The sequence below is a fragment of the Artemia franciscana genome, chromosome 16 (assembly GCF_032884065.1).
Source record: "Artemia franciscana chromosome 16, ASM3288406v1, whole genome shotgun sequence".
NCBI classification, from domain to species: domain Eukaryota; kingdom Metazoa; phylum Arthropoda; class Branchiopoda; order Anostraca; family Artemiidae; genus Artemia; species Artemia franciscana.
Window position 1 is genome coordinate 30,473,521 of NC_088878.1, and position 14,260 is coordinate 30,487,780.

Here is a 14,260-nt window from a genome sequence, read left to right on the forward strand (position 1 = left end):
TTAGTTTTTTTATTAGTTTTTAGTTTTTTTTTCTTTTTAGTTTTTTTGTCCCGGTCGTCATTTATATCCCCCTGTTTCCCCCGGGTCGTCATTTATACTCCCTGTGTCCCGGTGCTTTGTTGATTGCTAATCGAACATTCCTTTTGTCCTGGTCGCTTTCTCTTTGAGTGTCGTCATTTATTTTTTTCTTTTTTAGTTCTTTTAGTTTTTACCTTTTTTAGTTTTTTTTAGTTTTTAGTTTTTTTAGTTTTTTACCTTTTTTTAGTTTTTTTAGTTTTTTTTAGTTTTTTAGCTTTTTTATTTTTTTTATTAGTTTTTTTGTAGTTTTTGCCTTTTTTTTAGTTTTTTTAGTTTTTTAGCTTTTTTATTAGTTTTTAGTTTTTTTTGTAGTTTTTGCCTTTTTTTAGTTTTTTTAGTTTTTTAGCTTTTTTATTTTTTTTATTAGTTTTTAGTTTTTTTTGTAGTTTTTGCCTTTTTTTTCTCTTTGAGTGTCGTCATTTATTAGTTTTTTCCTTTTTTTTTTTAGTTTTTTATTGGTTTTTACCTTTATTTTAGCTTATTTTTCAGTTTTTTCCTTTTTTTTTAGTTTTTTTTATTTTTTATTTTTTTTAGTTTTTTACCTTTTTTTAGTTTTTTTAGTTTTTTAGCTTTTTTACTTTTTTTATTAGTTTTTAGTTTTTTTTTGTAGTTTTTGCCTTTTTTTAGTTTTTTCAGTTTTGACGTCACCTAATCCAGTTTTTTCAGGTGACGTCACCTGACACATCCATCCATCCATCCATCCACAGACAACTTATTTTTATATATATAGATATATATAATATATATATATATATATATATATATATATATATATATATAATATATATATATATATATATATATATATATATATATATATATATATATATATATATATATATATATATATATATATATATATATATATATATATATATATATATATATATATATATATATATATATATATATTATATATATATATATAATGTTACCGCGAATGTCCGAAATCAGTTAACGTTGACATTCATCGGTAAATGTTCGAAAATTCCTTTTTCTCTACCTCGATTCAATTATGTTTGCGAGTCACCTTTTTCAGTCTTATGCAACCTATGATGGTAAAAGCTAAGTTAGGTTAGGTTAGATTTGTTAGTTTAGGTTAAGTTAGATTAGGTTAGGTTAATTTGGGTTCTAAATATCAGAAATGGGTTAAAAACCTAACTTAAGCTAACCTATACCTAACCTCGTGTAACCAAACCTAATCTAGTCTAACCTAATGTGTCATCATCAAACCTTGGATTAAATTGACTGGCGACGCTGACTAAATCCAAGGAGAAAAAAAGGTATTTCGTACATTCACCGGTGAAAGTCGACATTAATCAATTAGCGGACATTCCGTAATATATATATATATATATATATATATATATATATATATATATATATATATATATATATATATATATCTATATATATAAAAATAAGTTGTCTGTGTGTGGATCTGTGGATCAGGTGACGTCATTATTTCACACTAATACAAAAGAAGAAAAAAACTAAAAAAGGTAAAAACTACAAAAAAAACTAAAAAGAAAAAAAAACTAAAAAAGCTAAAAAACTAAAAAAAACTAAAAAAAGGTAAAAAACTAAAAACTAAAAAAAACTGAAAAAACTAAAAAAGGCAAAAACTACAAAAAAACTAAAAACTAATAAAAAAACTAAAAAATCTAAAAAACTAAAAAAACTAAAAAAAGGTAAAAAACTAAAAAAAACTAAAAAGAAAAAAACTAAAAAAAGGAAAAGACTGAAAAATAAAAGAGAAAAAGAAAACTAAAAAAATATGAATAAAAATACAAAAAAATAAAAAAGATAAAAACTACAAAAAAACTAAAAAGAAAAAACGAAAAAAAACTAAAAAAGCTAAAAAAAAAGGTAAAAACCAATAAAAAACAAAAAAGAAAAAAAGGAAAAAAAACTAAATACAAAAAAAAAGAAAACAAAATAAAAAAATCTAAAAAGCTTAAAAACTAAAAAAAAACTAAAAAAAGATAAAAAACTAAAAAAAAAACTAAAAAAAGGAAAAAACCATAAAATAAACTAAAAACTAATAAAAAAAAAACTGAAAAATAAAGGAGAAAAAGAAAACTAAAAAAATATAAATAAAAATAAAAAAACTAAAAAGATAAAAACTTCAAAAAAAAACTAAAAAGAAAAAAGAAAAAAAACTAAAAAACCTAAAAAAAGGTAAAAACCAATTAAAAAAACTAAAAACAAAAAAAGGGAAAAAATTAAAAATTTATTTCATCACCGGGACACAGGGAGTATAAATGACGACCAGGATATAAGTAAAAAAAACTAAAAAAAAACTAAAAAAAAAGGTAAAAACTACAAAAAACACAGGGGGATATAAATGACGACCGAGACACCGGGACACATGGAATATAAATGACGCCCGGGACACTCAAAGAGAAATCACAGACTGGGACACCGGGACACAAATGACGACCAGGACACAGGGACAAAACTACAAAGGGGATGCCGGGGGGCACAAGGGGATATATAAATGACGATGGCGACACAGGGAATGGTAGATTAGCAATCACCATCAACAAAGCTCAAGGGCAATCATTAGAATCATGAGGTATAGATCTGAATACGGATTGTTTTCCCATGGACCATTATATGTTGCATTTTCAAGAGTCGGTAAACAATCTATTTATATGCACAGACAATGGGACAGCAAAGAATGTTGTATATTCTCAAGTTTTACGTAGTTAAAAACATATATATATATACTAGCTGTTGGGGTGGCGCTTCGCGCCACCCCAACACCTAGTTGGTGGGGGCGCTTCGCGCCCCCCCCAAGCCCCCCCGCGCGCGTAAGTCGTTACGCGCCATAATAGTTACGCGCCATTGTAGTTGTGTCCCTATGTCCCACCTGTGAATATAGATATATATATATATATATGGTTTTAACTACGTAAAACTTGCGAATATACAACATTCTTTGCTGTCCCATTGTCTTTGCATATAAATAGATTGTCAGGTTATCCCCCTGTTTCCCCCGGTGTCCCCGTTGTAGTTGTGTCCCTGTGTCCCGGTCGTCATTTATATTCCCTGTGTCCCGGGTCCCGGTCATCATTTGTATCCCGGTGTCCCGGTCTGTATATACATTCGTTTTTTAGTTTTGTTTTTCTCCTTTATTTTTTTCCTTTTTTTTTCTTTTTTAGTTTATTTAGATTTTTAGATTTTTTAGTTTTTTTATTAGTTTTTAGTTTTTTTTTCTTTTTAGTTTTTTTGTAGTTTTTACCTTCTTTTTAGTTTTGTTAATTTTTTTTTTTTACTTGTGTCCTGGTCGTCATTTATACTCCCTGTGTCCCGGTGCTTTGTTGATTGCTAATCGAACATTCCTTTTGTCCTGGTCGCTTTCTCTTTGAGTGTCGTCATTTATTTTTTTCTTTTTTAGTTCTTTTAGTTTTTACCTTTTTTAGTTTTTTTTTAGTTTTTAGTTTTTTTAGTTTTTTACCTTTTTTTAGTTTTTTTAGTTTTTTAGCTTTTTTATTTTTTTATTAGTTTTTAGTTTTTTTGTAGTTTTTGCCTTTTTTTTTTAGTTTTTTGTCCTGGTCGCTTTCTCTTTGAGTGTCGTCATTTATTAGTTTTTTCCTTTTTTTTTTTAGTTTTTTATTGGTTTTTACCTTTATTTTAGCTTATTTTTCAGTTTTTTCCTTTTTTTTAGTTTTTTTTTATTTTTTATTTTTTTTAGTTTTTTACCTTTTTTTAGTTTTTTTAGTTTTTTTAGTTTTTTAGCTTTTTTACTTTTTTTATTAGTTTTTAGTTTTTTTTTTGTAGTTTTTGCCTTTTTTTAGTTTTTTCAGTTTTTTTTTTAGTTTTTTATTGGTTTTTACCTTTATAGTTTTTTTAGTTTTTTAGCTTTTTTATTTTTTTTATTAGTTTTTAGTTTTTTTTGTAGTTTTTGCCTTTTTTTAGTTTTTTCAGTTTTGACGTCACCTAATCCAGTTTTTTCAGGTGACGTCACCTGACACATCCATCCACACATCCATCCATCCATCCATCCACAGACAACTTATTTTTATATATATAGATATATCTATATTCACAGGTGGGACATAGGGACACAACTACAATGGCGCGTAACTAATATGGCGCGTAACGACTTACGCGCGCGGGGGGGCTTGGGGGGGGGCGCGAAGCACCCCCACCAACTAGGTGTTGGGGTGGCGCGAAGCGCCACCCCAACAGCTAGTATATATATATATATATATATATATATATATATGTATATATATATATATATATATATATATATATATATATATATATATATATATATATATATATATATATATATATATATATATCTATATATATAAAAATAAGTTGTGGATGGATGTGTGGATGGATGTGTCAGGTGACGTCACCTGAAAAAACTGGATCAGGTGACGTCAAAACTGAAAAACTAAAAAAGGCAAAAAACTACAAAAAAAACTAAAAACTAATAAAAAAAATAAAAAAGCTAAAAAACTAAAAAAACTAAAAAAAGGCAAAAACTACAAAAAAAAAACTAAAAAAAAAACTGAAAAAACTAAAAAAGGCAAAAACTACAAAAAAAAACTAAAAACTAATAAAAAAAGTAAAAAAGCTAAAAAACTAAAAAAACTAAAAAAACTAAAAAAAGGTAAAAAACTAAAAAAAATAAAAAATAAAAAAAAAACTAAAAAAAAGGAAAAAACTGAAAAATAAGCTAAAATAAAGGTAAAAAACCAATAAAAAAACTAAAAAAAAAAAAGGAAAAAACTAATAAATGACGACACTCAAAGAGAAAAAAAGGCAAAAACTAATAAATGACGACACTCAAAGAGAAAAAAAGGCAAAAACTACAAAAAAAAACTAAAAACTAATAAAAAAAATAAAAAGCTAAAAAACTAAAAAAAACTAAAAAAGGCAAAAACTACAAAAAAAACTAAAAACTAATAAAAAAGCTAAAAAACTAAAAAAACTAAAAAAAAGGCAAAAACTACAAAAAAACTAAAAACTAATAAAAAAAATAAAAAAGCTAAAAAACTAAAAAAACTAAAAAAACTAAAAAAAGGTAAAAAACTAAAAAAACTAAAAACTAAAAAAAACTAAAAAAGGTAAAAACTAAAAGAACTAAAAAAGAAAAAAATAAATGACGACACTCAAAGAGAAAGCGACCAGGACAAAAGGAATGTTCGATTAGCAATCAACAAAGCACCGGGACACAGGGAGTATAAAAAAAAGAAAAAAAAAGGAAAAAAATAAAGGAGAAAAACAAAACTAAAAAACGAATGTATATACAGACCGGTACACCGGGATACAAATGACGACCGGGACACAGGGAATATAAATGACGACCGGGACACAGGGACACAACTACAACGGGGACACCGGGGGAAACAGGGGGATATAAATGACGACCGGGACAAAAAAAACTAAAAAGAAAAAAAAACTAAAAACTAATAAAAAAACTAAAAAACTAAAAAAAGGCAAAAACTACAAAAAAAACTAAAAACTAATAAAAAAGCTAAAAACTAAAAAACTAAAAAAAAGGCAAAAACTACAAAAAAACTAAAAACTAATAAAAAAAATAAAAAGCTAAAAAACTAAAAAAACTAAAAAAACTAAAAAAAGGTAAAAAACTAAAAAAACTAAAAACTAAAAAAACTAAAAAAGGTAAAAACTAAAAGAACTAAAAAAGAAAAAAATAAATGACGACACTCAAAGAGAAAGCGACCAGGACAAAAGGAATGTTCGATTAGCGAATCAACAAAGCACCGGGACACAGGGAGTATAAAAAAAAGAAAAAAAAAGGAAAAAAATAAAGGAGAAAAACAAAACTAAAAACGAATGTATATACAGACCGGTACACCGGGATACAAATGACGACCGGGACACAGGGAATATAAATGACGACCGGGACACAGGGACACAACTACAACGGGGACACCGGGGGAAACAGGGGGATATAAATGACGACCGGGACAAAAAAACTAAAAAGAAAAAAAAAACTAAAAACTAATAAAAAAACTAAAAAATCTAAAATCTAAATAAGCTAAAAAGAAAAAAAAAGGAAAAAAATAAAGGAGAAAACAAAACTAAAAAACGAATGTATATACAGACCGGGACACCGGGATACAAATGACGACCGGGACCCGGACACAGGGAATATAAATGACGACCGGGACACAGGGACACAACTACAACGGGGACACCGGGGGAAACAGGGGGATGTAAATGACGACCGGGACACCGGGACAGGGAATGGTCGATTAGCAATCACCATCAACAAAGCTCAAGGGCAATCATTAGAATCATGAGGTATAGATCTGAATACAGATTGTTTTCCCATGGACCATTATATGTTGCATGTTCAAGAGTCGGTAAACCTGACAATCTATTTATATGCAAAGACAATGGGACAGCAAAGAATGTTGTATATTCGCAAGTTTTACGTAGTTAAAACCATATATATATATCTATCTATATTCACAGGTGGGACATAGGGACACAACTACAATGGCGCGTAACTATTATGGCGCGAAACGACTTACGCGCGCGGGGGGGCTTGGGGGGGGCGCGAAGCGCCCCCACCAACTAGGTGTTGGGGTGGCGCGAAGCGCCACCCCAACAGCTAGTATATATATATATATATATACTAGCTGTTGGGGTGGCGCTTCGCGCCACCCCAACACCTAGTTGGTGGGGCGCTTCGCGCCCCCCCCAAGCCCCCCCGCGCGCGTAAGTCGTTACGCGCCATAATAGTTACGCGCCATTGTAGTTGTGTCCCTATGTCCCACCTGTGAATATAGATAGATATATATATATATGGTTTTAACTACGTAAAACTTGCGAATATACAACATTCTTTGCTGTCCCATTGTCTTTGCATATAAATAGATTGTCAGGTTTACCGACTCTTGAACAGCAACATATAATGGTCCATGGGAAAACAATCTGTATTCAGATCTATACCTCATGATTCTAATGATTGCCCTTGAGGCTTTGTTGATGGTGATTGCTAATCGACCATTCCCTGTCCCCGTGTCCCGGTCGTCATTTACATCCCCCTGTTTCCCCCGGTGTCCCCGTTGTGGTTTGTTCCCTGTGTCCCGGGCGTCATTTATATTCCCTGTGTCCCGGGTCCCGGTCGTCATTTGTATCCCGGTGTCCCGGTCTGTATATACATTCGTTTTTTAGTTTTGTTTTTCTCCTTTATTTTTTTCCTTTTTTTTTCTTTTTTAGCTTATTTAGATTTTAGATTTTTTAGTTTTTTTATTAGTTTTTAGTTTTTTTTTCTTTTTAGTTTTTTTGTCCCGGTCGTCATTTATATCCCCCTGTTTCCCCCGGTGTCCCCGTTGTAGTTGTGTCCCTGTGTCCCGGTCGTCATTTATATTCCCTGTGTCCCGGTCGTCATTTGTATTTTTTTCCTTTTTTTTTCTTTTTTAGCTTATTTAGATTTTAGATTTTTAGTTTTTTATTAGTTTTTAGTTTTTTTTTCTTTTTAGTTTTTTTGTCCCGGTCGTCATTTATATCCCCCTGTTTCCCCCGGGTCGTCATTTATACTCCCTGTGTCCCGGTGCTTTGTTGATTGCTAATCGAACATTCCTTTTGTCCTGGTCGCTTTCCTCTTTGAGTGTCGTCATTTATTTTTTTCTTTTTTAGTTCTTTTAGTTTTTACCTTTTTTAGTTTTTTTTTTGTTTTTAGTTTTTTTAGTTTTTTACCTTTTTTTAGTTTTTTTAGTTTTTTTAGTTTTTTAGCTTTTTTATTTTTTTTATTAGTTTTTAGTTTTTTTGTAGTTTTTGCCTTTTTTTTAGTTTTTTTAGTTTTTTAGCTTTTTTATTAGTTTTTAGTTTTTTTTGTAGTTTTTGCCTTTTTTTAGTTTTTTTAGTTTTTTAGCTTTTTTATTTTTTTTATTAGTTTTTAGTTTTTTTTGTAGTTTTTGCCTTTTTTTTCTCTTTGAGTGTCGTCATTTATTAGTTTTTTCCTTTTTTTTTTTAGTTTTTTATTGGTTTTTACCTTTATTTTAGCTTATTTTTCAGTTTTTTCCTTTTTTTTAGTTTTTTTTATTTTTTATTTTTTTAGTTTTTTACCTTTTTTTAGTTTTTTTAGTTTTTTAGCTTTTTTACTTTTTTTATTAGTTTTTAGTTTTTTTTGTAGTTTTTGCCTTTTTTAGTTTTTTCAGTTTTTTTTTTAGTTTTTTATTGGTTTTTACCTTTATAGTTTTTTTAGTTTTTTAGCTTTTTTATTTTTTTTATTAGTTTTTAGTTTTTTTTGTAGTTTTTGCCTTTTTTTAGTTTTTTCAGTTTTGACGTCACCTGATCCAGTTTTTTCAGGTGACGTCACCTGACACATCCATCCATCCATCCATCCACAGTCAACTTATTTTTATATATATAGATAGATATATATATATATATATATATATATATATATATATATATATAATATATATATATATATATATATATATATATATATTTATATATTTAAGGAAGCCTCTTTGAATTTCAAATAAAGATGTAAGGCTGTATCTCCTTAAATGAAAAATTTTCCCATCTTTCTCTAAGAAAGCTTATTTGCATTTAATTTTAAAAGCGTAAAAAGGTGTTTTTCAGGGAGTACCTTCAAGGGAATATGGGACTGGAATTAATTGCCGTAGGGAATTTAGGTTCTCAGAAGCAATTTTTGCTTTTAATTAGCCAAAGACAAGACTAGTTTAAAGTCAGTTTCTACAACTGATTAAAGGTTATTATTTTCTTGGAAGCTATTGTGTTTTTTTTATACTTTTGTTGTACGTTCATATTTTGTGTGTGTGTAATTGACGCAGGAAGGGTTTAACTTTGTTTGAAGCAAAGAATTATTGGCAGAAAAGTTCTTGTTGGGAGAAATATTTGAAAATTATTTTTTTATCATAAATTATTATTATATCGCAATTATTTTCATCATATTTTATAATATTTTACGTCATATTTTATATATATATCTATATATATAAAAATAAGTTGTCTGTGTGTGGATCTGTGGATCAGGTGACGTCATGTTTGTCCGCATATGACGTCTGAATTATTTCACACTAATACAAAATAAGAAAAAAAACTAAAAAAGGTAAAAACTACAAAAAAAACTAAAAAGAAAAAAAAAACAAAAAAAGCTAAAAAACTAAAAAAAACTAAAAAAAGGTAAAAAACTAAAAACTAAAAAAAAACTGAAAAAACTAAAAAAAAGGCAAAAACTACAAAAAACACTAAAAACTAATAAAAAAACTAAAAAATCTAAAAAACTAAAAAAACTAAAAAAACTAAAAAAAGGTAAAAAACTAAAAAAAAACTAAAAACTAAAAAAGAAAAAAACTAAAAAAGGAAAAGACTGAAAAATAAAAGAGAAAAAGAAAACTAAAAAAATATGAATAAAAATACAAAAAAATAAAAAAGATAAAAACTACAAAAAAACTAAAAGAAAAAACGAAAAAAAACTAAAAAAGCTAAAAAAATAAAAGAAGCAAAAATCTAAAGAAGGTAAAAACTACAAAAAAAAAGAAAACAAAATAAAAAAATCTAAAAAAGCTTAAAAACTAAAAAAAAACTAAAAAAAGGAAAAAACCATAAAATAAACTAAAAACTAATAAAAAAAAATAAAAAAAGCTAAAAAACTAAAAAAACTAAAAAAAACTGAAAAAGGTAAAAACTAAAAGAACTAAAAAAGAAAAAAAACTAAAAAAAGGAAAAAACTGAAAAATAAAGGAGAAAAAGAAAACTAAAAAAATATAAATAAAAATAAAAAAACTAAAAAGATAAAAACTTCAAAAAAAACTAAAAAGAAAAAAGAAAAAAACTAAAAAACCTAAAAAAAGGTAAAAACCAATAAAAAAAAAACTAAAAACAAAAAAAGGGAAAAAATTAAAAATTTATTTCATCATAAGTTTTCAACTGACGAAATTACAGACCGGGACATCGGGACACAAATGACGACCGGGACACCGGCACATAGGGAATATGAATGATGACACTCAAAGAGAAAGCGACCGGGACAAAAGGAATGTTCGATTAGCAATCAACAAAGCACCGGGACACAAATGACGACCGGGACACAGGGAGTATAAATGACGACCAGGATATAAGTAAAAAAACTAAAAAAAAGGTAAAAACTACAAAAAAACTAAAAAGAAAAAAAAAATAAAAACTAATAAAAAAACTAAAAAATCTAAAAATCTAAATAAACTGAAAAAGAAAAAAAATAAAAAAGGAAAAAAATAAAGGAGAAAAACAAAACTAAAAAACGAATGTATATACAGACCGGGACACCGGGATACAAATGACGACCGGGACACAGGGAATATAAATGACGACCGGGACACAGGGACACAACTACAACGGGGACGCCGGGGGGCACAGGGGGATATAAATGACGACCGAGACACCGGGACACATGGAATATAAATGACGCCCGGGACACTCAAAGAGAAATCACAGACTGGGACACCGGGACACAAATGACGACCTGGACACAGGGACAAAACTACAAAGGGGATGCCGGGGGGCACAAGGGGATATATAAATGACGATGGCGACACAGGGAATGGTAGATTAGCAATCACCATCAACAAAGCTCAAGGGCAATCATTAGAATCATGAGGTATAGATCTGAATACGGATTGTTTTCCCATGGACCATTATATGTTGCATTTTCAAGAGTCGGTAAACAATCTATTTATATGCACAGACAATGGGACAGCAAAGAATGTTGTATATTCGCAAGTTTTACGTAGTTAAAAACATATATATATATATATCTATATTCACAGGTGGGACATAGGGACACAACTACAATGGCGCGTAACTAATATGGCGCGTAACGACTTACGCGCGCGGGGGGGCTTGGGGGGGCGCGAAGCGCCCCCACCAACTAGGTGTTGGGGTGGCGCGAAGCGCCACCCCAACAGCTAGTATATATATATATGTATATATATATATATATATATATATATATATATATATATATATATATATATATATATATATATATATATATATATATATATCATATTTTATCATAAACATTTTTTATAAATATATTTTTGTTTTTTTTGATTATCTGAATTAGATATTTCCCGTAGCACATTTTGCTTCTTTGATTAATATCGATGATGCAGTTAAGCCTTATAGCAATGCTTTTGAAAAGTTTTGAGAAACTTTATAAGGAAAAAAAAATGAAAATTGAAAATCATAGAATTACATTTTTCAATACTCATTTTGAAATTGATTTTACCTTTGCATTTCTTTAATAGCCAGGATAAAGAACTGCGACCATAGTGACGATTTAAAATGGATTGTTAGTATTTTTAAGCGTTGAACGCAGTGTTTAAAATTATTGATAATTTTGCCCTCAAGAGTTATCAAGGCTCGCATAAGAGCATGCTTACACAATATCTTACTATTATGCCGTCCGGCCTCATACATAGGTAATTTCATACATAGCATCAGGGCTGTGGAGTCAGAGTTGGAGTCTTAGTAAATTGTTACTTACATCGTATCCACTGCGCTATGCAGGCTTTCAAGGGGATATTTTTTAAATGTTTTTTCTAGTTTGTCTTAATTAACCATCCCTCCATTACCCCCTCCCCCTTCCCTAGATGGTCGAATCGGGGAAGCGACTATTTCTAATTTAATCTGGTCCAGGCCCTGATACGCCTCCCAACCTTCATCCTCCTAGCTTATCTGGAAGTTCTCGAAGTAGGAAAACTGGTACCGACAGACAGAAATTGCGATCGCTATATGGCACTTTGTCTACGGGCAAGTACCATAAAAACAGAGATTTGTAATTAATAGATACATCATAAGAATTTGATTTTTATGCTGATTCCAAATATGTAAGATTCATTAAGTTTAGTGTTACCCATCAAAAGCTGTAAGTCTGAGAAAAGACCTGATTTTTGAAAAAAGGGGGGCACCCCAAAATGTCATAGAATTTTGATAAAAATTCCACCATGAAATTCATTGTATCAGAGAACCCCATAGTTGAGGTTTCAAGCTCCCGTCTGTACAATGCTGAATCTTGTATGTTTGCCAGAAGAAAGACCATGGATGCGTGTTTATTTGTTTTTTGTTCTTTTTTTCCCCAGGGATGATCGTTTCGAACCAGTGGTCCTAGGATATCGAGATATGGCTCATTCAAACGTAAATTAAAGTTCTAGTGCCCTTTTCAAGTGACCAAAAAGATTGGAAGGTAACTAGCCCTTTTACGTGGGGAGAGAAGTTTCCGGAGATGAAGTTTCGAGGGGAAATTTTACGCTGTTGGAATTTGCCAGAATCCCTATAAGACATTCTTTTCATATGTCTTACTCGGTTTTTGCCGACTCAATTTTACATGTGGAGATGATCTGGAGGAGATTTTTAGCGGGTTTGGAATTGTCTGAAGGATTTTTCCCGGGGGGGAATTTCTCTGGGAGAAAGTCTCGTGGGGGAATTTTCTGAGAGAGCAATTTTCCTCGCAGGGAGAGACTTTCTATGGTAAGCAGATTTTCAACATGATTTAAAAAAAAAACTATCAGTAGTTAAAGCCTTTTTAAAATGAAAGTATGCTAAGGAGAATTTTTCAGGCTGAATCATCCGCAAGGAATTTTCCGTGGAGAGTCTCCAGCGATAATTGAATTGTCCGAGGGGAGTTTTCCAGGAGGGAGGGGTATTTTAACTTGGAGTCGTGGAGGAAATTTCCGTGGGGAGGGAATTTTCCATGCAGAAGGAGTTGGATTTCCCTGGAATTATTTGAAAGACGATCAGAAATTAAATATAAAACAAAAAAAATTCAACTGAAAGTAAGGAGCAACATTAAAACTTAAAACGAATAAAATTATTTTGTATATGATAGAGATTTCCCTCTCTTCAATACCTACCTCTTTGTGCTAAAGTTGGACTTTTGGTCCCATTTTTTTAAGAACGACTCTTGAAACCCAGGGGCTGTTTGTTTAGAATAAGAATCTTCTTTAGAAGTACTAAAAAACTTTAGCGTAAAGAGTGAGGTATCGATATAAGGGGCAGCCCCTCCACATATAAGGAATAATTTCTGCTCGTTCCAAGTTTTAATGTCGCTTCTTAATTTCTGTTGAATAAACCTGTTTTTTTATTTAATAGATTGAAGAAACATATCCCAGCTTACTAGTTAGTGGAAGAAGTGTATTCGGTTTGACGAATTCTTTCAAAATTCCCAATTATCGTTTAATCATTTTTTTTCTAGTATTTAAAAATCTTAAACAGTAGAAGATAAAAACCGAATTATCAGTATCCGTTTTATTGTAGTTTCACTGCAACTGTAAGCCGCTCACGGGACGCTTCCGGAGCTTTTGCTGAACCTAGGCTGATGAATTACGGCGTAATTAGAGAGTTAAATTATGTCCATTCTAACTGAAGTAAGGAAGATTCATTGCCATGACTACCTTAAGCTATGTAATACTGGATGAAAATTAATTTGAAATTGTTTATTTTAACTGTTTTGAAAGCATTTGTTCTAATTATCAACTTTTTAAGGCATCAATCAAAGGGTTGTCCCGTTCGTTTGAGATTTGGGCAACAAAAATGTTTGCAGTTGAAGAAGCTTATTCCTGGTCAGAAGAGTTGGCGCTTCGAAAAGTAAGTCTATCATCACCAAACTTTGCTTACTTTTATTGGTAATACACATCTTCTGCAATTTTATCAATAAAAGATGCTGCATTTTTGTCACTTCTTCTGAGAAGTAGTCCATTTTTTGGACGTTTAATAGTTGCTTTTGAATGACTGAATAAATTTTTTACTGTCGATAAAAACACTCGAGGGTGTTACAATGGAGTAAATAAGAAAAATCGAAAAAAATACAACATACATACAAAAAAACAAATAAAAGATAAACTAGCAATCAATCATTACCTGGGAAAATACACAACATTGATCGGCTTTCGAAAACTCTTTCACTGTGACTCTAAGCTGCAGCAGGGGCTCAGCCATACCTTAAGTGGCGATCAGATGTCTGTTTCTGTATCATAGGGAAATTTCCAACAGAAATTTCGCATATCGAAAATTCATGGACCTTATATTTTATTTTTCTTTTTTTTTTGTCAGTGCATAGAAGGATGACCCAGAACGGGGAACGAGCAATGACACACGGGAGAGCGGATAAGCTGTAGACTTTGGCTAGTATATGCCTGCAGTATCGCGCTTCGCAGCAAACAAGAAAGCC

The 14,260-nt window shown here is 30.4% G+C and overlaps 1 protein-coding gene across 2 annotated transcripts in view; it reads left to right on the forward strand.

The window, feature by feature from the left end:
- LOC136037339 (fatty-acid amide hydrolase 2-like) overlaps positions 1-14,260 on the forward strand; it is a 206,635-nt gene that overhangs the window by 147,888 nt on the left and 44,487 nt on the right. Inside the window, exon 7 of one of the 2 annotated variants that reach the window (XM_065720010.1) lies at positions 13,576-13,677. The exons of the other annotated variant lie outside the window; for it this stretch is intronic. Coding sequence (XP_065576082.1) covers positions 13,576-13,677 — 102 coding nt within the window. The remainder of the gene's footprint in view (positions 1-13,575; positions 13,678-14,260) is intronic. 2 annotated transcript variants of the gene reach the window in all.